Source organism: Hippoglossus hippoglossus, chromosome 16 (genome assembly GCF_009819705.1).
Source record: "Hippoglossus hippoglossus isolate fHipHip1 chromosome 16, fHipHip1.pri, whole genome shotgun sequence".
Taxonomy (NCBI): domain Eukaryota; kingdom Metazoa; phylum Chordata; class Actinopteri; order Pleuronectiformes; family Pleuronectidae; genus Hippoglossus; species Hippoglossus hippoglossus.
In genome coordinates, this window is record NC_047166.1 from 24,043,750 (window position 1) to 24,069,742 (window position 25,993).

At 39.7% G+C, this 25,993-nt stretch overlaps 1 protein-coding gene across 1 annotated transcript; it reads right to left on the reverse strand.

The window, feature by feature from the left end:
- Window positions 1-1,977: 1,977 nt before the first annotated feature.
- Window positions 1,978-25,542, reverse strand: ube3d (ubiquitin protein ligase E3D). Its single transcript, XM_034612130.1, has 10 exons — window positions 25,274-25,542; window positions 22,288-22,499; window positions 21,650-21,740; window positions 18,876-19,098; window positions 17,715-17,787; window positions 17,555-17,633; window positions 16,893-17,001; window positions 15,432-15,574; window positions 11,433-11,571; window positions 1,978-2,484 (listed from the first exon to the last, which is right to left on the reverse strand). The coding sequence occupies exons 1-10, from the start codon at window positions 25,363-25,365 to the stop codon at window positions 2,464-2,466; spliced, it is 1,182 nt and encodes a 393-aa protein (XP_034468021.1). The 5' UTR covers window positions 25,366-25,542; the 3' UTR covers window positions 1,978-2,463.
- Window positions 25,543-25,993: the final 451 nt, after the last annotated feature.

Consider the following 25,993-nt stretch of genomic DNA (forward strand, 5'->3'; position numbering starts at 1 on the left):
TGGTGTCTGCGTACAGCTTTCTTTGAAATCATGCCGAATACAACATATAGTAACACAATAACATATATTTGCTGTCAGGAGAAAACAAGATATCCAAGATGACTGATGACAGTAGCAGGTTTGATTTTTTTATTGTGAGATTTGTATCCACAGTAACGGCATTTCTCCATTACCAAATATCTCAAAGAATAGGCAATTTCATGGATTCCAATGAAATGTTTTTGCAGACATTCATAGTCCTTATACAGAATTTACTGCACGCTAGCAACACACGAGCAGGCAAAATCTGTCCTCCACCATGGACTAGTAATTACTAAAGCTCAAGATGAAGAAGACCTTTGTTCAGACTGATATTTTTCATGAGATACGAGTCTGAAAATTCTAATGAGCTTCACAGTGTCAACAGACCGGGGTGTTCTGGCCAAAAAAATTTTAATTTGACACTTCCATTGTCTATCATCAAGGGGAGAAAGACAAAGAATGCATATAGCTCCTCAAGGCTACTGGGTGACTGTGTCTGTCGGTGTGTTCAAAACAGCAGCGGCAGCCAGTAATGTGGAGAAGCTCCTTCTGCTCAGCGGTCTTGAAACAAATGGGTTATTTAGAGCCTACTTCATTTGCACTTGTGGAGAAAGGGCAGAAAGGAAATGAGAACCCCTTGACGGTTCAGTGTTAGACGTATTTAATTAGCCAATTCACTCTCTGCTTTGCCGCCTCAGCAGGCACAATACTTCTTTGTATTTTTAAAAGTAATTGTCACTTGCAGCATCAGCATTCAGCAGATCCAGGCATGTACTCCAAAAAAATTGCCTTGGCCTTACTAAGAGCTTGTAAAAATAGACACAGTCCACTGTTATGCTGCCTTGCTGGTCAGATTAACTATGGACACTGATGCCATGTTCGGCAGGCATGAATAGAGGTGAGAGCATCATGAGCTCCAGTGATCAGTCATGGATTTTGGTTTACTCAACTGACTGAGCTCTGCCGGCAGCTTTGATGGTTGATAGATTTGACATGTTACACCTTTCTCATCTGATCCACACAGCATTTATGTAAAAATATTACACTGTTATTTTTGTATATAGATCTCACTGTATCAAGACTTAGTGTCTTAAATCTATGAGGTTACATGCAGCCGCGCTTTGATTTAATGCTAACACAACACTCATGCTCACAATTATGTTAATATGCTAATGTGAAGCAGGTATAAAGAGTGTAAAGTGAAACCCCAATTCAGAAAACCTTCTTCAAAACCCCACTCACATCCAGCCTTAAAGCAGAGCCTTTCTCTATTATATCTATTGTGTGGCTCACTTGGATAAATATGATTACAATGGTAGTTAATGGAAAGACACAGTTTTTTGCAGCCTTTAACAAACATTATTTCCCTAAACCAGAAATGTCAACGTCATTATGTTTCATCATCTGGGGAACACGAATAAAATTTAATGGCAGAACATCCAAGATATTTTAGAGTGAAGTATCAAAATGGACTGATAAAATGATGAATAAATATTTTCCAATCCCCAAATTAACACTGCAGACTGTAAGAACTCCTTGCCCGTCTCGAATCAGGATGAAGTCTTGAAATTGACGAGTGAATAACATTTCAAATTAAAAGGTCCATTTTCAGAGTTTAACCATACCATTTCACAACGATCCATGCTACCACGCACGTTACATAAATACCATCAATCATTGACATGCTCTCCCAAATAAACCCACAATGAGACAAAAATCACCTAGCTCCACAAGCTGTAATTACACTGGAGTGGAGGATGCACTGCTGTACCCCGGGGCTGAAGTGCCTCTATAATAAGCTTTCATCAAGAGCCAAGTCAAGAACAATGTCCCACATATCAACAAGCAGTGCTCTCCAGTAGAGAGTAAAAAAGAATGAAAGAGGCGATAGTTTCAAAATACAACAGTTTATTATGTTTTAGTTGCCCATGGTAAGAAATATACAAAGCAAGAGTTTTGAAATGGACAAACTGTTTGAACTGTACAAATACAGGCATTAGTCATTACACTTATACAAGGATAATGACACATTTGGATCCAAAATTATGAAACAATTACTAAGACATGCATCTATCTATTAAAAAAAAAAAAGTTTGATGATGACACTCTCCTTTCAACTTTTGCGTTTACTGGATGTCTGTAAAGCAGCCTGGCAACAACCTGTGTCAACATGAATCTGCTGGCAGGTGATGATGCATTGCTGAACATGTGAACAGAAGCAACCAGGAACCACAGCTAGACAACGCCAGACAAGCTATTCCACGCTGGCTGCATTTTCTTCTTCTGTTATCTCCATTCTTATTCATTACTGGAAATCTGTGCAGGATATCACCTTGACATATACAAACATATGTACATGAGGTTCCACTTTAAGCTGCCACTTGAATTCTCCACCGAGAGTGACGAGTAGAGTCATGACCTCATGGTTTCTGAGCTTTCGCCTCAGAGTCTCAGGTATGCCACCTAAAAACAGATTAAGAATTTGTTAAATTTATGTGTGACACTTGTGATGCATGAGAATAAACTGAAAACAGTTTAACTTTTTTCTTCCAAAAAATTTACTTTTTACTGTAAAAATAAGGATTTTGGTTCCACGAAGCACAGACGTAGTGGATCTCAATGGTCTGCTGATCGGCACGGCAACACATTATCTGCGGTTAATGTCTTCCAACAATAAAAAAACCACAGGTGGTAGAGTTTTAATCAATTTCAAAAACACACATTCAGATAAACAAAGCCCAGAAAACAAATCAGCTCAGCTCGGTCCTCGCTCCCTCCCTCTCTCTCTCTCTTCCTCCATCTGCTATTCCTGGGTGTTTGCCTGCTGCAGACAATGGCTGCGCTCCACTGAGGGCTCTATATTGGGATGATGGATGAGGGCATTTGCCTCACTCAAGGCCCTGTCTTCTCCATTCCCATGCCAATGCCTGCTCGCCACTCAAGCGCATCAATGGTAATTCATACAAATGATAACAAACGGCAACTAGAGGGGAGCCGCTGCTAAAACAACTTAGAGTCCCAGAAAAAGAAGACAAAGGGTGATAAGGAAACAGTGCAATGGAGGTGTAGATGGGGGAGAGTGGCTGGCTTGTGATGGTTTAAGCTGAGAAAATTAAGGAGGAAAAAGTGTGTATTGCTCTTATTTACCTTGAAAAGATGCTGTTTAACAAGGAACAAAAACCAAACCTCGTTCTGTGGAGCTGTACAGCAGCGGACAAAAAAAAAGCCTTTCTGGGCGTGTCAAGACTGAATGTAGAAAACCTCGGCAGAAAGACAGGAATACTGGAGTTGCTCCTGATCTAAGCACCGAAAATCTTATTTTAAAACTGAATTATTTCATTCACACAACACAACGACTACACATTACAATAAAAGTAAAAGTCTAACTTAAAGGTCTGAATAGATTTGTTAGATATTTATTAGGAGTTCAACACTCAAAAACCCAGGTAAGCAAAGACCCCATGACTGTCATCACATCGATTCATACTCTGATTGGAGCAGATCACCTTTTCCTAGCTGAGCCTTGCCATCTTCAAACCAGTAACTGATTAACGACAACAAATGTCTTCAGTCAAATAAACAAAACGCTTTTAAATATTAAAATCGTGGTTAAAAACTGGTATTGCTAGGGCCATGCTGGACATCTTTGTATGTACACTTCAAACAAAGAAACAAATCCAGCACATCTGTCGAATTCAGTCAAATGAGTAATCTCGGTGACTGCCAATGTGTGGATATGATGGTAAGTTGCCAGCGAAGCTAATTTTGGAACACTACAGGTGATTCCTCTACTGTGCCACATCACCTGTCGACTCTGAGCTCTGCTACCAGCTGGCAAAAGGCTTTAAGGACAAATCATGAAAACAAGCCAGCGTTTGAACAGAGGACTCACTACTTCCTACTTGCTCTGGGTGAGTACTATATTTTTGACTCAACTGTTATGAGAAGCCACACAAAATAAGGTCCTCAGTTTGTATTCAACAGAGTAAATTACATGAAGGTCTTTAAACAGGCAGGGCTCCTGACGGTAGGTCCGCCCAGTAGACTTGATGATAATTATGTTCTTAAGGGTGTAACAGCTCTTTGATGTCAATGAAAATCTTTGGAGCTTCACACACACACACACACATTTATATATATAAAATATCATCACTGTAGCAAGAGATTACCTTTGGTAGTTTTATTTTCCATCTCTACAAAAGAGCCCTTTAGTTGAAGGGACTTTACAGATGTCTCGGCATTTAGAGGTACTGAGACAATGACACAGGGCTGGTGTTAAGGAAGTCCTTTGAGCAAACACACAGTCTTTGATGGTTGGTGCCCGCGACTGTTATCATAACACTCCAAATTTGGCAAGCAGAACAGAGAATATTTCATCCCAAGTTCCCACATGAAGGGAGAGACAGAAAGATGTGTGGAAGTGTAATAGAGTGATGAAAGAAATATGTTGCTGCTCCACAGAAAATTAAACTCAGAGGAGCATCCTGCAGTTCAAGCAGATACATGAAACAGCCGAGGGAATAAATGAACAAAGCCACTGATCTCTATATAATGATGCATTTTATTATTGTCCTTTGGCATTTGTCCACCCTACCCCATGAATGTGATCCAATTTCGAGAAAAGGAATCGCAACAATTGGTTCTGAATTGGGGACACATGAAGTGATAAGTGCCTTGAAAGTGTGAGATCTCAACACACTCTTGACAACAAGCAGTGGGTTTATGCAGCTGTCATGAAGTTGTGATTAGCCTGAATGCTATATCTTAGTTGTTGAGTGCATGCATGATTCATGAAGAGCATCCCATTACCTGCCAAACAACATGATTTAACATGGTAGCTTAGGAGAAGATAAAAAATAAAGAAAAGCCAGCTTAATGAAAGTTTTCCTTCTTCAGTTGTCCCTAAAGCCTGACTGATATGGATAAGGTCAAAACTGATAGTAGGGAGATAAAAAATATATATATACACACTACCGTTCAAAAGTTTGGGGTCACCCAGACAATTTCGTGTTTTCCATGAAAACTCACACTTTTATTTATCAAATGAGTTGCAAAATGAATAGAAAATATATTAGAGGTTAGAAATAATGATTTTGTATTTGAAATATTAATTTTGTTCTTCAAACTTTGCTTTCGTCAAAGAATGCTCCATTTGCAGCAATTACAGCATTGCAGACCTTTGGCATTCTAGCTGTTAATTTGTTGAGCTAATCTGTAGAAATGTCACCCCACGCTTCCTGAAGCACCTCCCACAAGTTGGATTGGCTTGATGGGCACTTCTTGCGTACCATACGGTCAAGCTGCTCCCACAACAGCTCAATGGGGTTGAGATCTGGTGACTGCGCTGGCCACTCCATTACAGACAGCATACCAGCTGCCTGCTTCTTCCCTAAATAGTTCTTGCATAATTTGGAGGTGTGCTTTGGGTCATTGTCCTGTTGTAGGAGGAAACTGGCTCCAATCAAGCGCTGTCCACAGGGTATGGCATGGCGTTGCAAAATGGAGTGATAGCCTTCCTTATTTAAAATCCCTTTTACCTTGTACAAATCTCCCACTTTACCAGCACCAAAGCAGCCCCAGACCATCACATTACCTCCACCATGCTTGACAGATGGCGTCAGGCACTCTTCCAGCATCTTTTCACCTGTTCTGCGTCTCACAAATGTTCTTCTGTGTGATCCAAACACCTCAAACTTTGATTCGTCTGTCCATAACACTTTTTTCCAATCTTCCTCTGTCCAATGTCTGTGTTCTTTTGCCCATATCAATCTTTTCTTTTTATTGGCCAGTCTCAGATATGGCTTTTTCTTTGCCACTCTGCCTAGAAGGCCAGCATCCCGGAGTCGCCTCTTCACTGTAGACGTTGACTCTGGCGTTTTGCGGGTACCATTTAAAGAAGCTGCCAGTTGAGGACCTGTGAGGCGTCTATTTCTCAAACTAGAGACTCTAATATACTTGTCTTCTTGCTGAGTTGTGCACCGGGGCCTCCCACTTCTCTTTCTACTCTGGTTAGAGCCCGTTTGTGCTGTTCTCTGAAGGGAGTAGTAAACACCATTGTAGGAAATTTTGAGTTTCTTCGCAATTTCTCGCATGGAATAGCCTTCATTTCTAAGAACAAGAATAGACTGGCGAGTTTCACATGAAAGTTCTCTTTTTCTGGCCATTTTGAGATTATAATCGAACCCACAAATGTGATGCTCCAGATACTCAACTAGCTCAAAGGAAGGCCAGTTTTATAGCTTCTATCACCAGCAAAACAGTTTTCAACTGTGCTAACATAATTGCACAAGGGTTTTCAAGGGTTTTCTAATCATCCATTAGTCTTCTAAGGCGATTAGCAAACACAATGTACCATTAGAACACTGGAGTGATAGTTGCTGGAAATGGGCCTCTATACACCTATGTAGATATTTCATTAAAAACCAGACGTTTCCACCTAGAATAGTCATTTACCACATTAACAATGTATAGAGTGTATTTCTGATTAATTTAATGTTATCTTCATTGAAAAATAACAGTGCTTTTCTTTGAAAAATAAGGACATTTCTAAGTGACCCCAAACTTTTGAACGGTAGTGTATATATATATAAAATAACTGATCATTATCAATCCTTTATGACATGTAATGTAATTGAGGCTTGATATGTTACACTGTAACCATGAACATTGTTATGAACATTAAACATTTGAAGTAAACACAATTATAACCATATAAGCATTTATTTAATCTAAAATGTAAACAGAAATACACATCTTTTCATTATCACTGATTTTGTAAACTAAAGGTTTTCCCATGAGTATGTATCAGCAAACATTAATGCTGATACGAATGTCTGTGAAAGGCTCATGTTTGCCGATTTGTTATCAGCCAACCATCAGTCAGGCTTTAGTCATCTCATATGTAAACCAACTTTTCATAAAAGTTTTGTGGAGAAATCTCAACTGATCAGAAAAACAAAAAAATTATTTGATAAAAATACAGATCCAACATATTTGTGTTTGTGATCTTTCGCAAATGTATCGTCACAATTTACAGTATACTGCACAGTATTTACCTCCACAAACCTGAGTTCAAATACCTTAAAGCCATAAGCTGCCACAGTAGAAACACAATTGAGCAAGCTAGCATGCGAGTCGAAATAGTTAGCTAAAGTAATAGATCAACTGTTGAATTTGCTAAGAAAGAATGAACAGTTAGTAATGGATCAACAGGTGAAAGGTCCTGCCTCCACTCAAAGTCTGTAGGGGCAAACTTGACCAAACCAACCAAACTTCATACTCACTTCATCCAACTGAATGAAAACATCTGGTGACATTACTCACTGTTTCTAGTGCAAAGTAACATCCACTGTAAATCAGTTGACAAGAGCACATTAGGAACAAGAACAATAAGTGTCCATGGATCCCCTTCATGGACACTAACTGAACTCTCATCAGAAGGATCTATGTTGATATAGTTGACCAAAAAAGCCCCCCAAAAAGGCACTGGTTTAGATATCAATATTTGTATTGTACAAATGCCAAAGCAACTTCAGGCTCAGGGCATCCTACACACCATGAGTACAGTATTAATTCTTCATACACTAAAATCTAATTCAGCAAACCTCTTTCGTCACACTGGTGATAAACAACAATGACATGCCAGAAGTACAACATTTTCTTTTATCTTCAGGATACGAGAACATCACAAGCACATTATATCGTCAAGCAGATATCCTGCTGTAAACAGGAATGGAGAACATCACAGACCACCAGCTCTGCTGATAAATTCCCCCTCATCCATTTGTCCACGAGCAATGAATCGCGACGCAAGCATCTTGGCGGAAGTAATTTATTTCGACAAAGTGCAGTCCCTCCTAGTGCGATGCTGTGAGGGCTACAGAAAGAATGAGACGATGTAATGATCGATTGCAGCTCCTCCGTTCGTCATTGTAAAACACAGGATCAAATTTTGAATGGTTCCCTGTCTAACCTCCATGCCGTCTCTGTGGAAGTGAGGAGGAGATTAATGAGGGAGGGGGGTGGTGTCTGTTCCCGGACACGGACACACACACACACACACACAAACACACACACACACACTCCTGCAGACAGACGTTCCTCCCTCAGGTTAAGACGTAACGCAGTGTTTTAACTTCATTGTTGCAGAAGAAGCGACGCCCCGTTTACCCAGGAACATAAATATGAATTCAGCAGGTTTTTATAAAGATCAGTTGTAAGTGTTTGATGATTAGAAAACATAAACAGCAGAGTCACTTGTTGACCAGCGGAGTGATGCGCCTCAGTGCAGTGGCACTGATTTAAGTTAAGATAAGATAAGAGAAAACTTTATTGATCAACAAACCAGGGAGATTCTGTTGTTACAGCAGCAGGCGGTCAGAATGAGGTAGACAAGAGAATAAAGAAATATAAAAAGGCAATAGAATAGAATACAAATTTAAATTAAATTAATAAAATGCTAGTATGTATATTATATACACCTTTTCACTGTAGTGGTTTGTATGAAATGTTCTAAGTAAAGTGCAGTGGCACAGGATGATTGTACGAGCAAGTAAAATCTGTTTTGTGCATAAGTAAAAGCATTTGTACATAAACACAAATGTGCAAAAACTATTTTTTGGGGTTATTATCGCGGTATATATCGATATCGACTGAAATGAAAGAAAATACCGTGATAAGATTTTTTTCCATGTCGCCCAGCCCCAATTTGTGCCCCAAATTTATTCAACCAATCAAATTTAGTAAAGTAGCCCCTATTCACAAATCACAATTTGGGTCATAGAGCTTGACAATCTGTACAAGGTGTGACATCCTCTTTCCTTAACCCTCGACGGGAAAAAAACTTTAAGGGGAAAAAAAAAAATCAAGAAACCACAAAACCTTTTATGGGATCTTTCTTGGCCAATGTCCCATCCTTGCACCAAGTTTTGTGGAAATCCATTCAGGACTTTTAGCCTAATTGTGCTGATAAACCAGCCAATCAAGAAAACAGCCAATCAACCAATAAACACGGACAGGGGCAAAAACATAACCTTGCATAAGAGGTATTTATAATATTAAGGATTGCCGTATTTCATTGAATCGTCCCAGTAATCCATACAAGTGTGACAGTGAGCCAACATGCACACTACCAGGACCATAAGAGTGAAGCAGCTAAATGGAACTTAAACATATATTCTATCATTTCATATTTAGACTGCAAACAGGCTGAGCTTGATTGACATTCCTCCCCACTCTCCTCTGATAGTTTTGTTTCACCTGAAAAGTCACACCTTCATCATCATCATTCAAATAGGCCCCTTTCACATCAGACATGTTGACTTGTCATAGCAACAAAGGCACATGTGTAATTAATAACATAAATGATGGTTCAACTCTATTAAGTGTCGCAGTAAAGCAGTGAGGCAGTTTGTACTATGCAATAGGCCGAGGTACATCTGGATGTAACTGTACTGCTATTACATGTCACAGTGCTGTGGAAAAGTTGTATTAGTGCAGAGGGTCTCTCAGCAGAGCTCCACTTTACTTCAACCTGAGCTGAGATCTAATCAGCCAGAATAATGTGAAAACATCTGTGTGGTAGAGCAGCATCTTTAATGTGACCATTACATTTCAAGTGATGTAAAAAGCTGAGTTAAATTCACCATATCCTGCCTGAGCCCATTTCTTGTATTGTGTTCTCTAATGGACAAAAATAAGTTAGTGAAAAAGAATCTTATCATAGGTTGTATATGTACACTATATATTAGCTTTACAATAATGGAAGTGAGTGTGTATGGTTATGCCATTTGCTCCGCTCTGGGGGGGCTTTTAGCAGCTAACAGTACGAAGACCAACAGCTCACAAAACCCTCCCCTCAACCATTTCCTCTCACATATCTTCATGTCATCGTCTCCAGCCAATGTAACTCTCATTATAAGCTTCCACAGTGCCATGCCCTTTAATCAGCGTTTTAAACACAAACTCTCAGAAGCTCTCAGACCATCTCCGGTAACTCTAGATGGCCATAAGATCACATTACCTTCCCGTCCTCTGCCGCCTATAGCACACTACTATCAGGAAGTGTTCAACTGTGTCCATTTATCACACTCTTTTTTTCTGCTCTAACCACCAGACAGATACTGTGTCTGACGTCTGGGTCGCTTTATCTGCAGCCTTCTCCATTTCAACGTAGCCTAATTTCCCCTCCTTGCACTTGTCATGTTGTTACCTCAGAAAACAACGAAGCTGCTCATCATATGACCACAATGTGTCAGAGAAGGAAGTGAAAAAAGCTCAGAAATGTTCATTAGGTTGTCATCCTCTGGGCTTGAGGGGTGAGTTTTAAACTAAGCATTTTAAAGTTTGAGGTACAGTAGCCTTATAACAAGACAGGAGAGTAATGTGGGTGAAATTAAAATAGCAGTCTGGTGGAAGTGAACCCTGTGTTCCAAACTCCACATCTTCTAAGAGGTCGACAAAATCAGGCTAATTTCTCGTTGATGACTGGTGGTTTTGCTGGCTGGAATGGCAGATTTTATTAATCAATGTTAGTCAATGAAATCAGCAGGCGAAGGTTGTCAAAACATACCGGAGTAAAGTTATTAAAGGATTGAATTTGGACTATTTATTGATTACTTTAAGCACTTAACAATTAATTAAAATTGTTCCAATACTGATACTTAGGATTGGTTCTGGACTTCTCTAATACTTAACATTTTTCATTTTTTCAGTGTGCCATCTCCACTGCTGTCTGCCAGGCCTTTACCTGAACACCCGCTGACTGCCTGGGCTGACAACGAAAGCAGCTTCACGTGCACAACAGTAGGTTCCTTGCTGTTTTACAAGATAAGCTTGCTGTACATTTTTTCAGCTCTCGTTTTTTTTTTTTCAGCAGATGAAAAACTTGTTTAAGTGCTGGCAGACGCTTTCTAAACTTTCTGAGCAGGAGGTGCAGGATAATGGTGCTAATTACCCCCGTCACTATGTTTAAAACAGCTCAAAGAATAGAGTTGTCAGCAAAGCACACCTCCTATTTTCCAGTCAAAGGGCTTTCCTTTGCAACTACGGCTAAATATACCATTTTGCACAATTACAGGTGAATAAGGCTGACAAAAGTAAAACCTCACATTTGACCTGCATAGTAAATCCCTAAAGAGAAGATGGTAACTGAAAGCTCTGAATCATGAAATTAATTAAGGCAGGATTAAAAACACTGTCAAGCACTAGTGAATAATGGAAGAGAGAGGTGCTGTAAGTAAGAAGTATTTGAAATAAGTGATTGTTGTCAGCTAAAAGTGTTACTGCTAATACAGCTTTTAATAAAGGATAAGGATGAATTAGAGCATCTCTCTGCTTGTATTACACAGTATCAGGGTACGCATTTAAGAAAAATCTTAAATATGCATACATCATACATCATCTGTTCTCACCTCATAGGACCTCATGTGACGCATCGACGCAGGAAGTGTAGAATTGCTGTCATCTATCACTTGCTGTAGCTCCTCGCACACCTTCTGCGGCAGCACCACAGGATGTCCGATGACATTGACCTCCCAACTAGTTACAACGCTGAAAACACACACACATACACACAGCAGGGGTGATTTACAGCGACTGCCAAGGCATTATATAATCAGAATGGAACCTAGAAATAGCTGCTGTAAATCCCCACATTGAAGCATTCTCCCTGCCGTTTTAATTAAGCAGTTTTAAATTGGTAACTAAAATGGATAACTACGGATACATAAAAGTGGATTGATGGTGAGTGTATAAGTCAAATCAATCTGTTTGTGTGTGTGTGTATAGCTAGATGAGGGGACTGAGAGGAGGAAGAGTGATTGATGCTCTGTCAGAGTGTGGAGCTGATCCAGTTTGTTTGTGACATTTAGCCATCTGCGCAGCTCCTGAGAGGAGAAACTATTCTCAAAGTTTTGACAGTTCTACTTAAGACATCACTGCTGGTTTAACATTGTTCACACGGGTCTAGTGCCTGTTCTAAACATGCCTGTTTGGAATGGGCTCTTTATTTGGGAGCAGCATGGTTGTGCGCTGGTTAGCACTGTTGCCTCATTGCGATTTGAATCCCGGTTCAGCTGGGGTCTTTGTGTGGAGTTTGCATGTTCTCCTCGTGTCTGCGTGGGATTTCTCTGGGTACTCTAGTTTCCTTCCACAGTCCAAAGACATGCAGATTGGGGTTAATTAGAAACTCAACATTTTTCGTAGGTGTGAATGTGAGTGTTTCTCTCTAGAGTGGTACAAATAATGGATGGATGCTTGCATGGATGTTTGATGGTCTGTGGTAATACTGGTTACTGCTTTCTTTCTGAAACTGTAAAAGTAAAGAGTGGCTGCAGGACTCCGCAGAACCCTGAAGCTGCTCCACCGCTGCTGCACAAAGAGTTGTTAGCAAACTTCAGCGTAGCTCGACTCAGTACACAGAACCCAGAGCTGGAGAATAGGTTGTTGTTGACATTGTCGTGAACACACTGTTGTCATGATCAACAATGTCTGTTATGTAGATGAGTCCCAGCCGCCACTGCTACAGAGCGCTGGTCACCTATTTATTAAAATGTTATTAATATTGAATGTTTTGATCAAAAATACAAACAAAAAAGTCAAGATATTTGTTCCACATACAGACAGACATTTCTGTAGATCTCTTTACGAACTATCAGCCACTCAACAACTAGGGTCTTAATCAGGTTAAAGCTTTTGAAGTCTACATATTGATCCAGTCTACATCATGACTCTGTGCAATGTCATGGAGTTAATGTAGGATTTGATCAATCAATTAACTAGAATTAATTCAATGGGAAAAAAAGTTGCATATATAATTTCCATTAGATTCAATTTCTATATCTATGAGGGCTTCCTGTTCCCCCATTGTACCAGCCTGTGGTGGTGCCTGCGACTTTCACTCAACTCATAATCAAGTCACTGCCATTAGTGACAAGCTTAATCCACTTTGGCATTGGCTCACTGATTCTCCAGCCAATTATTGGCAGTTTTAACCACACACACTGCAACCTCTGGCTGCAGCTGACTGTAACCGACTGTATACCCCGAATAAGAGGGTCATCGTCCTGGGAATTCAGCTCCCCAGGCATAACATTTAATTTAAAAATGTCAGAGATGAGTGATGAAGGATGAATGGTAAATTATGTAGCAGGGAAATGGAAGTGTGGGTAACATTTAGCTTTGCGAAACTTCAGAGAAATGTCAGAAGTCCCTGAAATAAAAAGATACCTCACGCCTTTTTCATAAGTGATGATTAAACGGGGATATTTTCTTATTGCACATACAGAATATTGATACTTAAAAGATGTGATTGAGATAGTTTAGAAACAGTGAGCCTCATGCAAGAACATGTTTATAATCTTATTGTTAATTTCTGCGAAATTTGTTCGTAGGGTGAGTTGGCAGGAACATGCCACGTCAGATTCAACAAACACTTCTATCTTCAGAAAAGTGTGTAAATGACGCCTCTATAAAGCTTGAACAAAGATGTCAAATTAGCTAAATGAACACCCCAATTACCCCCTGTAAGGCTACATTTCCTGCCCCATCTTAGAAGTGTTTATTCATTAAAAAGGCATCAAAGAGTAAAAAGAAGAATTTTACGATTTTGGAAATTGAGGTCCAGATTTAAGAGATTCAGAAAGTTAAAGTCTAGACTTTTTAGCGCATGTCAGAGATGTGGAGTTAAGCGACAGACTAAAGCAGTTACACAGTCACTGAAATAAAAGAAAAATCGCCTAAACAAAAAGGTCTCGTCAAAGCGAGGCGATCGATGATTGTCACAGGAGGAGGTCACGGAGAAGTCTCCATCACTGATATGGATGAAAAAATATGTCCAATTACAGACACATTGCATTATTTTACAGCACGTTAAAAGTTGTGCGGCCCCCTGGACATTGTGACATTTAGAAAGTTCATGAATAAATTTAGAATTATATCATACTTATGAGGTGTAGTTTAGGTTTGTATTTATATATCACTTCAAACTAATTAAATATATGATCCATTACTGAACTAGAATTACTGCACTGCGGTTGTATTCATCTGCCAACCAGTGCAATTTCAGAGTACATATTTCTACAAGCTTTTTTCCCCCCCAGTCACTGTGACCTTTGACCACCGAAATCGAATCAGTTGATCAGTGAGTCCAAGTGAATTGTACCAGATGTAACGAAATTCCCTACAAGCAGTCCTAATATATCACATTCACAGGAACATGAGGTCACTGTGACCTTGACCTGCGAACTCCAGGCCCCAAAATCTAATCAGTTCATCTTTGAGTCCAAGTGAACATTTGTACCAAATTTGAAGATATTCCCTCAAGATGTGAAAAAAAAACATGACCTTTGGCTACCAATATGAAATCCAAGGTCTAGTGAATGTTTTATGCCAAATTTGCAGAAATTCCCTCAAGGCACTGGTTGTCGCTGGCCCTGAGGCATAAAAGATTCATCTGACTAACGGCACGCGCCTTGTATAACACGTTTGAACCAGTAGTACATTCTGTTCATACCTGGAAGAAAACTAGCCAAGTTCTCCTAAATCACTCGTACGCACAACTTAACAAAAAATCGGTTCGTACTAACAGTTCTTGCATAAGGCCCAGTGTCCCCATTACATAATTTGTCAACTAGAGAGCAACAACAGGAGACATTTTTTATTTTCGGATCTAGCAATGGGTAATGTTGGATCAGCGATTTCATACTCTACAGTACGAATGTTTCCCGGCCATCACTCAGCTCATAGAGTGTATCATGTAATTTAAATGGACTCTTACTGCTTTGACTGGGAAGACAAGCCTTTCTCCTTTCATGAGAGCTTTGCCTCTAATTACCATTTCTCCCGCAGTTAGCCAGTGGGCTTGTCAAAATGCTAGAAACAACAAAACTTCCCTGTTCTGCCTTCACTCTCTCTGGCTGCAGGGAGGAGGAGGAGAGGAAAAAAAACACTGAGTGCTGATTCAGATGAAAATAATGAGGGTGGAAGGCTCTTCCAGTGGGGTGCTGCTGTACTGAGCATGGAGAACCACATGCAGCACATCCACCCACACCTCTCTGATGCATCACAGCAAGGTACACAGAGCTTCGCTCCAGTCAAAACAACATCCCCTGTATGTGCAACAAACACGAGCGTGGCTTATGCAACTGACAACTTTTGAGATGATAAACACCTTTGATGGCAATCTCATTTGCAAAATTACAGGCAATTACATCTGAGCGGGGACCCTTAGCGTAGAACCTGCTCGCCAACAGTCCTCTTTCATCCCTTGCAGACAGCTTGTGATTGAGTGGGTGCGTTGGAAAGATGAAAGGATGAGATCAAGAAGAGGAAAACAATGCTTGAAAAAAAAAAAAAAAAAAGGGGGCTGGGGAGTTGATGTGGTGAAAGATGCAGGAAGTGTCCTTGCTTACTCTCTCTGCATGTTGCCCGGGTTGGAGCAGGCTACGTAGAGCAGTTTCAGGGCTCTGGCAGCTCTGGGCGATGGACTGTGAAGAGCCCCGTCACACGTCTCCGGGACTGACGCTATGATGGAATCGCTGTTCAGTAGCCAGAGCTGCAGGAGGAGCAAACAGGTCATGTAACACTTAGAGAGACACATACTCGAAGTCACACAGGGAAGAAATCACACTCCATCACATTAGCTCAACACATCTGCGCATGCTGACTAGGGTCAGAGTAACACTTTGGGCCCATAATGTGCTTTTAGTGAGTTCTGCTCTCTGAAGCTCAATCGACATTTTTTACAGTGTTTAATCACTTAAATATTTCATGACTCATGTTACTTTAATCTGCTATATCAGCTATATGTGTAGCCCATATAAGATATCAAATATTCCAGGTGCTGTAAAATCATTTCTCTTGACATATACAGTTCGTGGCAAACTGTTCCTACCTCAATACATTTTTACATACTGGGTATTAATAAGGCAAAAAGAAGAAAGATATATTCAGCATAAGAGGTCACTGTGACCTTTGACCACTGAAACGTAATCAGTTTATCTTTGAGTCCAACTGGTCAAAATCTGAAGAACTTTCTTGAAGGCAGACTCCAGGTATCATGTTCAAAAGACCAACAATTTTTTTACTCTTATGTAATGCTCAAATGTAAGTAGTTAATCTGTGAGTGTATGTGAACATTTGTGCCAAATTTGAAAGGATTCTCTTGAGGCGTTCTTAAAATGTTCATGAGCCAAAAAAAGGGATTTGTGACGTCACTGAGACCTTGACTTTTCACACTCGACTACCAAAACATAATCAGGTCATCTTTGAGTCCAAGTGAACATTTGTACCAAAGTTGCAGAAATTCCCTCGAGGCGAGTTACGACAATGGGACGTATAGACAGACGCACAGCCTCCAGCCACTGGCTCTCGCAGGAGGCATAAAAAACCTGATTATTATACATTTTCTCATAAAACTGTGGGGTCTGCAGCACTAACAAAATACAGGGGATAAATAGTGAATCACCCTCCCCTGATATAATGCAGGGTCTTTGAATTTATATGTATCAGATCATTCCTTCCATTTTGGTCTAATTTCACACACAATTAATCTTATGTACAGTTTAAAGACATTCTGTATAAAATGTCTAATGTATAAAACATACTACTATAATACAACACAATCCTGTTTTTGTTGCTACAGTGTGTTACTGTTTTACAAAGACCTACTAATGCATGTGTAGCTGATTTTAAAGAAGCGTACGACCTGGCAGGATTCTCAACTAGAACCAATCAAAGTCAATCAGCTTGTTATATCACTTGAGGAACCTGCAGTATCACTCCTTCCCATTTCTCAAATAACTGAGTGGTCTATTTTTAATAAACCGTCACGTGTGTTTCCTGATTATCTGATTACAACTGCTTCTTCTTACCAATAAGAAGGGTTTTTCATCAGGAGTTTGGACAGTGAAGTGGAAGGTGCTCAGTGAGTTGGACAGCTCCGACAGTCTGGCTGCTATTGTCCTCTCCACAAAGACAGGTCTGTCCAAAAGAGAGAATATTTGTTAATTTCCAAGTTTTGTCTTGGAAACCATATCAACAGTCAGACATTTAACCAAAACAACACTGAGGTATCAATAGCTTTTGGCAGGATGACGTGATTTTCTTGCTTTGCTCTGAGACAGAGTTTCGGAAAATTCGGAAGACTCTTTATGGTCATGCACATGCAGAGGATTTATCATGGAGCGGATAGCAAAATTGACAGGTAATTGAGGAGCATGTTTTTTTGTTCATTTTGGTTTAAAGGGTATGGCATCCCCCTCATCCCCAAACAAATTGCCTACTGCTTGTGCATTATCAATAAATCATTAAAACTTGCACAATGACAGATGTGTTAATCAAAATGTTTAATTCAGAACAGAATTTGTAACAGTGTCATTATTTTTTTTAACCGCCTGAACACAGAGGGCATTATGCGTTACTCCCCCCAAAAAACCTTCAGCAGAATACAATACACTTTATTTCCCTATGAAACAGCCTTTTTTGGCTACAGTTCTCTATTTATCACCACTCAGAGCTTGGATTAAAAACCTGCCTTTTAATTGAGGCTTCTGTCTTCCTGTCTCCCACTGCAGGCTCCACCAACACCTGTGTGAAGTACAATTTCAGGGTCCCTGTAAGATACAATGGAAAAATATCATGTACACAACTGAAAATTATGATTATGTATGAAAATCAAATAGAACAATATTTACCTGGTGCAACGGCCTCTCCCAGTTCTGCAGAACAGCTCTTACAGGAGATGAGTACCAGTCGGCGGCAGGATTTCTATAAGGAATAAATGATAAATGTAAAACCCAGAAATATAATCAGGGTGGAACAGAGACGAGGAGAGACAGAGACAGATATAAGGTCGGCAGATTGTCATTTCTTCCCTTTCTATTTCTCTCTGTTACAGTCAAGCACAGAGTCACTCATGCAGAGAATGACTAATAGAAAACCAGGGATCTCAATCCTCGTCTAAAGTGTTAAAGAGTTTAACTTCACTGATGCGGCCGTGTGGGGATTGAGTGCCAGTGGGTGAGTATACTTTATGGTACCACTATAAATCCAATTTTTGTGTTTTATTACAAAATCTTTTGACCATTTTGTGCTTCCATCACTTCCTCCGCCACTGCAGCAAATAAGTACGAGTTTTTATGCTTTTTCACTCTTGTTCAGACCTAGTTTGTATCTCTTTAAAAAATATTTTTGACTTTTTAGAAATTCCCTAAACTAAGGGGTTAGGCATAAGACAAAAAATTGGGATTTTTTTTCCCCTCTTGTATTTCAAGAATTAAGCAGAAATGTCAAACTAAATCAGAGGAAGAATTATTTTTATATTTTGTGAATAATGTTGAAATGTCGAGCGACTGACAGCTGTGAGCCGCAAGTATTCCATCCCTCCGAGCGTGTGTGGTTCCTCCTTCTGAATAGACAAAGTTTTTGGCACTATTTTTTCGAATACCCAACACTGATTACAACACTGTGTTTATGAGCTAAAAGGAAAATAATTTCTGTTACTAAAACCTGTTCTGAAGAACAATTTCACCAATTTATGTGCAAATGTTAGTAGTTTGACAATAAGCTTGAATTTCCAGGTTTATACTAAACATTTCAACTTTTTCAAAGTGCAAAATTTTAAATAATCTTCTCTGATTTAGATTAACTGTATTGTTGACATTTGGACTTCTCGAAATGCAAAATGGAAGAAAGAAATCTTCCAGTCTCATCTTTTTACATTTTTTCTTGTCTTACTCTTATGCCTGGCCCCAATACTCTTCCCCAATACACAGTGAAGATCCTGAAATGATGTTTTCAGTGTTTGTCTTCCAGCTAAAGCAACAAACCATCACTTTGAGTTACATGTCTCTCACCTTTGAATCTTGACCGTCCTCTGTGCTGACTAGGCTCACTTCCTCTGTGAGAGTCTGATCACAGCTGTCATCTCTGGCTAAGAGGAGGAAAGTGTCGCCCAGTAAACAGTCCTCTGCTCTGGGCTGCAACTTCTCCTTGGCGAACGGATCCGAGTGGCAACACCAGTCGTCCACAAGGACGTTCCAGTTGCCGTTAGGGAGAGGAAGCACTCTCTTAAACACTCTGAAGGAGAGGAAAAAAGGGTTAGGGGTTTTCTCTCTTTTATTGTCCATGTGGAAACTGTAGTAATTGGTTCTTGCTGCAGTGGGAGCTGTTATTGCTCAATAAGCAGCAAGTTTTCCGAGGATCAGCGAAGGTCAGAAACCAAAATGGAGAAATTAATATAAAAATTATTTCACGGTCTGTAGCTGCTAAATGCTCCTATGTGCTCCACCAGCCAGCTGCTAACCTTGTGTTCAGCCATTTGCTGCCAGTAAGTGAGTGTACTGTGGGGTTATCAAAGCTTCTTTGGAGGAAACTACTTCCTGCAGCTGGAGATGAGGCAGATATGATCAGTGCCAAAAAAAACAAACCAATGGGCTGAAAACTTAGAAGTAAATAGAGCTAAAGAGATGATTGATAATTTCATGTGAGAACATTGCACGTTGTCTTTTGAGCCATTGTTAGGATGAATATTGATTAGTTCAGCTTTAATACAGCACTTTTTGTAATTCCTTCCAGTAAAGCACTTGCTTACATGGTCTAATACAACACTCATGTAATAACTCCTTTATGAAGGTGATAATGTTTCAGATTCAACTTTATGATCACTTTGAAGGCTTTAGTTACCTCCACCAAGGAGGTTATGTTTTCACCCGAGTCTATTTGTTAGTTTGTTGGTTTGTTTGCAGGATTAAACAAAAACTACAAAACCAATTTCCAGAAGATGGGATCTGGCCCCAGGAGGAACCCCTTAAATTTTGGTGCAGCTGTGAATTAAGGGGCTGATCATATACTGTATGGACAAATGTATGGACAAAAAGACAGGGAAAGGGGTGCCAAATACACTTGATCACCCCCTGGTGGCTGGCTGCAGTTTGGTCATAAATTCTGCCTCCTCCATGTTAGCAGATGGGACTAAAAAGTAAAAGCATAAATATTTTTTTTTTTCTCAAAGATGGTTTCTGTCATTTAAGGTAGTTCTTTACAAACTGATAAGAACTGACTCAACTAACTGGATTTTACTTCATGTCCAACAATTTCGCAATGAACCTGACTCGTGGAACAAAATCACACATTTGATATTTAACCTTCTAACTTCCAGTTGCAAATGTTTTACATAACTGCACTTGTATTGTATATTTTGGGCCTAGTTATTTTAACTGTTATGTCTTGTAGTTTAAGGTTGTAAAGTAATTTTTTTTAACTAATATTTTGATAATCTTGATTTCTCTAATTGTTTTAATCCTAACGTTTTTATGTAAATTGTGAAATTTTTTTGTAGTATGTCTGTCATTTAACGCGATATCATTATAAATGAGGGTCACCACCCAATGATTTCTCGAGTATAAATAAAGGTTGTAAATGTTCATCTTTCCTGTAAGTTTGGTTTTAATTAGTTGATTTATTTTACGCAATGTCATGCTCAACTGACTCGCGATTGGTTGAGCATGTTGACCAGCAGGACTTTGATATCATCACTCCACACCACGACTACTACTGTGCAGACTCTGGTTCAAAATGACGTCAATAAAGCAAGATGGCGACCCCCGTATCCGATATTTTGTCTTCATCCTCAATACAACGGGAGGAAGATATGACATGTTGTCCATCTCTATTTACTCCTTTTTCTTTTATATTTCTACTGTAAGAACCAGAAAAATCATGTGCAGGATTGTTTGGCCTTGGCAGAGGTATATGCTCCATTGAGTGCCATTCAATTGTTGTTATTATACAGAGGTATTTCTGTTATTTAGCCTACTTACAATTATATGAATGGGGTGGACAAAACATTGGAAACACCTATTGTATAAGGCAACACAACATTACAAACTGCAGCCTCCAGAACAATCATACAGTTGAATCAACTCCTAAATCTTTCAACACAAACCTGCTGCAGGACTGTTGTGTTAGACTGTTTCAGGCTGCACAAAGACAAGTTGTAGAGGGCACCTCGTGATGGTTGCACTCAATGCTAGCATTAATACCTCAGAGCGGGCCAAAAAAATATTGCTACAAAGCATTATTTTGCAATATGTTGTTGAAATTAGAACTTTTCACTTCACTCCTGACATTTTTAACTTCCCTAGACCAAGTTGAAAGCAAAAAAAAAATATTCTTGGCAACTTTTAGTGGGTTATTGCCAAGAAACAGAGCCGGAGGGCAAGGGTTTCTGTAATGCAGCTATTGCAATTTTCAGCATGTCACATTGCTGACCAGAGAAAGCTACAAGCTGAAGGCAATAAGAACAATACCCCTGTCCAGCTGAACCACCTCAAGGTAAGAAACACAATTGTTTTTTGGTGTTGTTGTTTTTTTTTTTAAATAGGTAGTGCAGACCTTTACGTCACACCGACTCTATAACTCTAACCCAGTCAGGCTGACAACTGTGGACTCCAGCTCCGGCTCCATCCATCAATTTTTCTTTCTCAGACTATCGCTTCCACTGCTGGGTCACACCATCAATAAACTCTTTGCTCCTCTTCCTGCGGAGGAGGGTGTGAATAAAAAAACCATTTCCGCGGATGACCCCCCCCCCCCCCCCCCCCCCCCCCCCCCTCCGTCTGTTCCTCACCTGTCCTCCAGCAGCCTGGTCATGCAGCCCTGGCAGTGGAAGCAATAAGTCTCTTTTGCCCGGAGTGTCTCCATCACACTGTCAGAAGCCTCTGTGGAGGGCCAAAGGCAAGCAAAAAAAATGAGGCAGATTAGGTGAAAGGGTGGTAACCTTGTACTACAGAGCACAAAAATCGATAGAATGCTGGGTGTTGGCGGTGGCTTGGCCTGAGAGCGGGCCATAAATCTGATTTGGATTGGACTCGTCAGTGACTGTCCTTTGCTATAACTCACATCTCACAATAGGAGTCAGACAATAATCTTAGGAAATGTCAAAAGATGGAGTTTTGGGGATAGCATTATTATACAATGACTCTGGAGACAACTTTGATGATATGAGATAAATTCAAAAACTTAAAGGGAGTATTCTCATGACTCCGATGATCAGTTGCATGTGGGCCGCTGAGTATCCTGAGAGTAAAATCTACAGCTGCACTGTCTCAGATGACCAAGTGACTCAGTGCAATTAATTTAGAATAGACAGCGAGCTCTAAATAGCAACCAAAAGACTTTGTTCTCGTCTTGGCACAAAGGAGTTTAGCAAAGCAGAGGGACTTCACACATGTCTGGATACGTTTCCATTCTCATCCCAGAACTTACCTTCTTCTGAGCTCTCTGCAACATTGATGCGCAGTCTGTAATGTAGCTCCTCTCCGCAGGATTTTCCCGCGGATGTCGGAATGCAGGATCCCGGCTCCAAGGTGACTCCTGATGGCAAACCCAGGCTCAGGTCGCCTTTCAGAGTCCGGACGCAGAGCGCTGAATCTCCACCTGTCACAACCACATCAGCAGGACTTCCGGCTCCGTCTTTCCTGGAGAGCAGACAGGAGCGGAGTTATGTAAGCACAGGTTTATAGTTATCACCACAGAATTACTGCTTGGTTGCAAGATAAGTGGTTATGCAATGATGAACCCATGATTTCTCTGCATCATTCACTTCAGCAAAACAAAAGAAAACAATTAAGCAACTATTTTCATAACGGATCAATCATTTTAGTCTTTTTTAAGCCAAAATAAACATTTGCTGGATGCAGCCTCTCAGATTAAATGATTTTATGTTTTCTTTGTTAGATTTTAGAGTAAACTGTGGATCTTTGGGTTTAAGACTATTGCTTGAATAAAACAAGAAATCTGAAAAATGTTGAAAGTATAAAGTATTTCTTCACATTTTTAAAGGCAAAACGATTCACTGAGAAAATAATTTGACAGTGGTGAATACTGAAAATAATTGTTAGTTACAAGTACATGCTTATTTTAGGTCATGAGTTTATCTAGGTTAGACTCAAATTTTACAACAACCATCAAGCTGATTCCCCAAAATGTGGCAAACTCGAAATCACAGTGGAAAATGCATTTGACCATTTTCCCTTGTTTAAGATGTCTGGATTAAAGGACAGTCTGTAATGAGCACACAATGTGTACCTTCATCGACAAGCTCTCTTGAATGGGAGCAGTTATTAAAAGGTAGAGAAGCGAAAAGTGAGAGTCCAGTGCCTGTTCCACTTTTCCCTGAAGAACTGAGCTTAACACAGTGAAGCACTGTTATAAATGATGCCACTACAATCATACATACTGCCTCTACCTCCTGCTGGATGATGCTGTCTCAGCTAAAAGAAGAACTGAGTAATGACTGAATTCATGAGGGCCACACGCTGAGAGAAAAACTGTTTTAACTCAACAACAAACTGAATGCACACTGAGCAGCTCCTCTGGTGACAGGGATGCACTTCAAGGAATGTTATTCCATTTACACCAACGCTCCTTTACTCTGAGTCGTCTGTGGTTTTTATTTAATTTCCTTGTCAGAGCAATATTTCCCTTTAGCTCTTATAATCTTCACATAATTTCCAGCCATATATTAGCTGCTGAAAATACAGGTACATGTAGTAAGAATAAGATTTGTACAGGACCAGGCCTCCACTGTAAATTAAGCACAAAGGACATGGTTCACTTTGCTATATGACATATCTCCTTAGCACCATCTACTGTTGTCACGGGTGTACTACATCCACGTTCAGCCAGCAGAAATGCCCCTTATTAAAGACTGAGTAGGAACACACATCATTATGGCTCTGATCTTTGCCACCGTATATTAAACTGCACATGTGCATACAGTTATTTAATAGCTAATAATACTTTATTACAATAAATATTAAATACTAGTTTACAACAGGACTCAAACATATAAACAGAAGATACACATTCCAAGTACAGTATATAATACTATTAACTTTCTTGTTTTATGACCTCATTCTATCACATACATTTTTACTAGTGTGCCGTTAACTGATAGTTAGGCTACGTTGTGTGATGCCAGGAGACACTGAGTGAGACTCTGGTTATTATGTGACCTTGGTAGAGATTCTTTTGGCTGGATTTAATGTATAACTGACTCTTACTTCAGGAGTAGAGCAGGATCAGAATGAAATAATAAAAGATCTCATGAGGCAGAATTGCCACTTGTCAGTGTTACATCAGTGTCACCTCAGTCAAGTAGGTTATGTTTTCACTCCTGTCCGTTTGTTTGTAAGCAAGATTACGTGAAGCCAACTGGAGCGATTACCACGGAACTTGGTGGAAGGTGCAGTATGAGTCAGGGAAGAATCCATTTCATTTTGGTGTGGATTCAGAACCCCCCCCCCTTCTTTAACATTGTGAGATAGGGCATTTTTCAACATTTTCACTGAGTTCCCCGAGAATAATTCATAAATCTTAATGAAAAAAAATCTGTCATGTAAAGAAGACTGATATTTATGAGTGTGTGCAATTTGGTATAGATCCAAATAAAAAATCTGGATCTAGAGAATATAAATGTGGTTACATAAGGGGACTTTTGGGCCATGGTGGAGGTATGTGCTCTACCGAGTCTCATTCTAGTTACACTACACTATCGTTATATTGAAGTATAAATATGAAATTGTACCTAAATGTTGCAGTTAGTCAAGGGGAAGCAAATGTACTGTGGCATATTTTAATCTATAATAATATAATCATCATTTTATGACTGAGCTGATGTTTGGAATATTTTGTAAAATGGTAATCTGAAAAGTAACTGGTGTCAAACAAAAGTTATGGAGTTAAAAAGTATATTTTACAGTTTTATTTGACATGCACATAATCATTTCTGCACCACAGATAACATACAGATCCACAAGTATCACTTGGTGCAATTGGTGTTATGGTGCAAATGGGTGCTTTTCTACATTTTTTAAGATACAATAAGCAGACACCACAGACTTCTGATCTGAATTATAGTGAATTGTGCATCGGTGTTTGAGTTTTTACAGTTACATTAGAGTTTTTATGTTTTTTGTACATTCTAGAGTAAACAACCACAGCTGAAGCTTCTGCAGAGAGAACAGTGAAATGAGGCCAAGTGTTAAAATCAAAACAACAGTGAGCTAAAGCTAGAGTTTGGAAGATGTTACTGAAACTAGTTAGTTGGCTAGTTAGCTGTTAGCTTTGTAGTTAGTTGGCTGAGTTCGAACACAAAGTCTATGCTACTGAGCTTTGCTAGCATAGCTGCCTTGTCAGGTTAGCCCACACATACCACAGTCACCAGACTGTTGTACTAGTTCATAATTACCTGACGATGAGGAGTCCAGTGTGAAGCCTCCTCCTCAGCTCTAAGAACACTCCGACCTCATGTGTTTTTGTTTGCATCTCTAAACCCGCCATTCTGTTCCTGCGACACTAGGGAAGAAGCAACTCAAAGAAGCAATCCACTAATCAAACGCTCAGTTCGCTGGGTGACTTTGTAAAGTAATACTAACTAAGGAAATCAAACAGTATATCTCAGTGATCTGGTTGAATTCAGAGGATGTTACTCGTCTGCAGCGTGACGGCAGCATCGGTGTCAAGTTTACCTTAGAGAGTGAGGAGCATCCGGTCACATTTTTCAAAATAAAAACCCCTCTTTCACATTTTAGTGACAAATGTCTGATAAAGGTGTCTCGTTTAAGCTTTTGCACACAAGTCCTCCATGATTAACACATTTTCTTCGACAGTGTTCATTTCAGAGTGTAATTGTCAATTTATGGTGTGATCAGATAGCCATTTAAAAAAAAACACCTATGATGCCATTGCAGGTTCTTTGCATTTTTGCCACACAGGTTTACAGATGAACATTTTTTTCATTGATTACATAGTTGACACACATCAATTTTACAGTACTGATGTACTGTATTTACAACATTGATTTGAAGAAACAGCATTGCAGCCAAATCCAATACAGTTGAAGTAACTGGTGACTCCTCCTTCAGACGTACAAAAATGACATACAAAAACATAAAATGCCTCCACACTG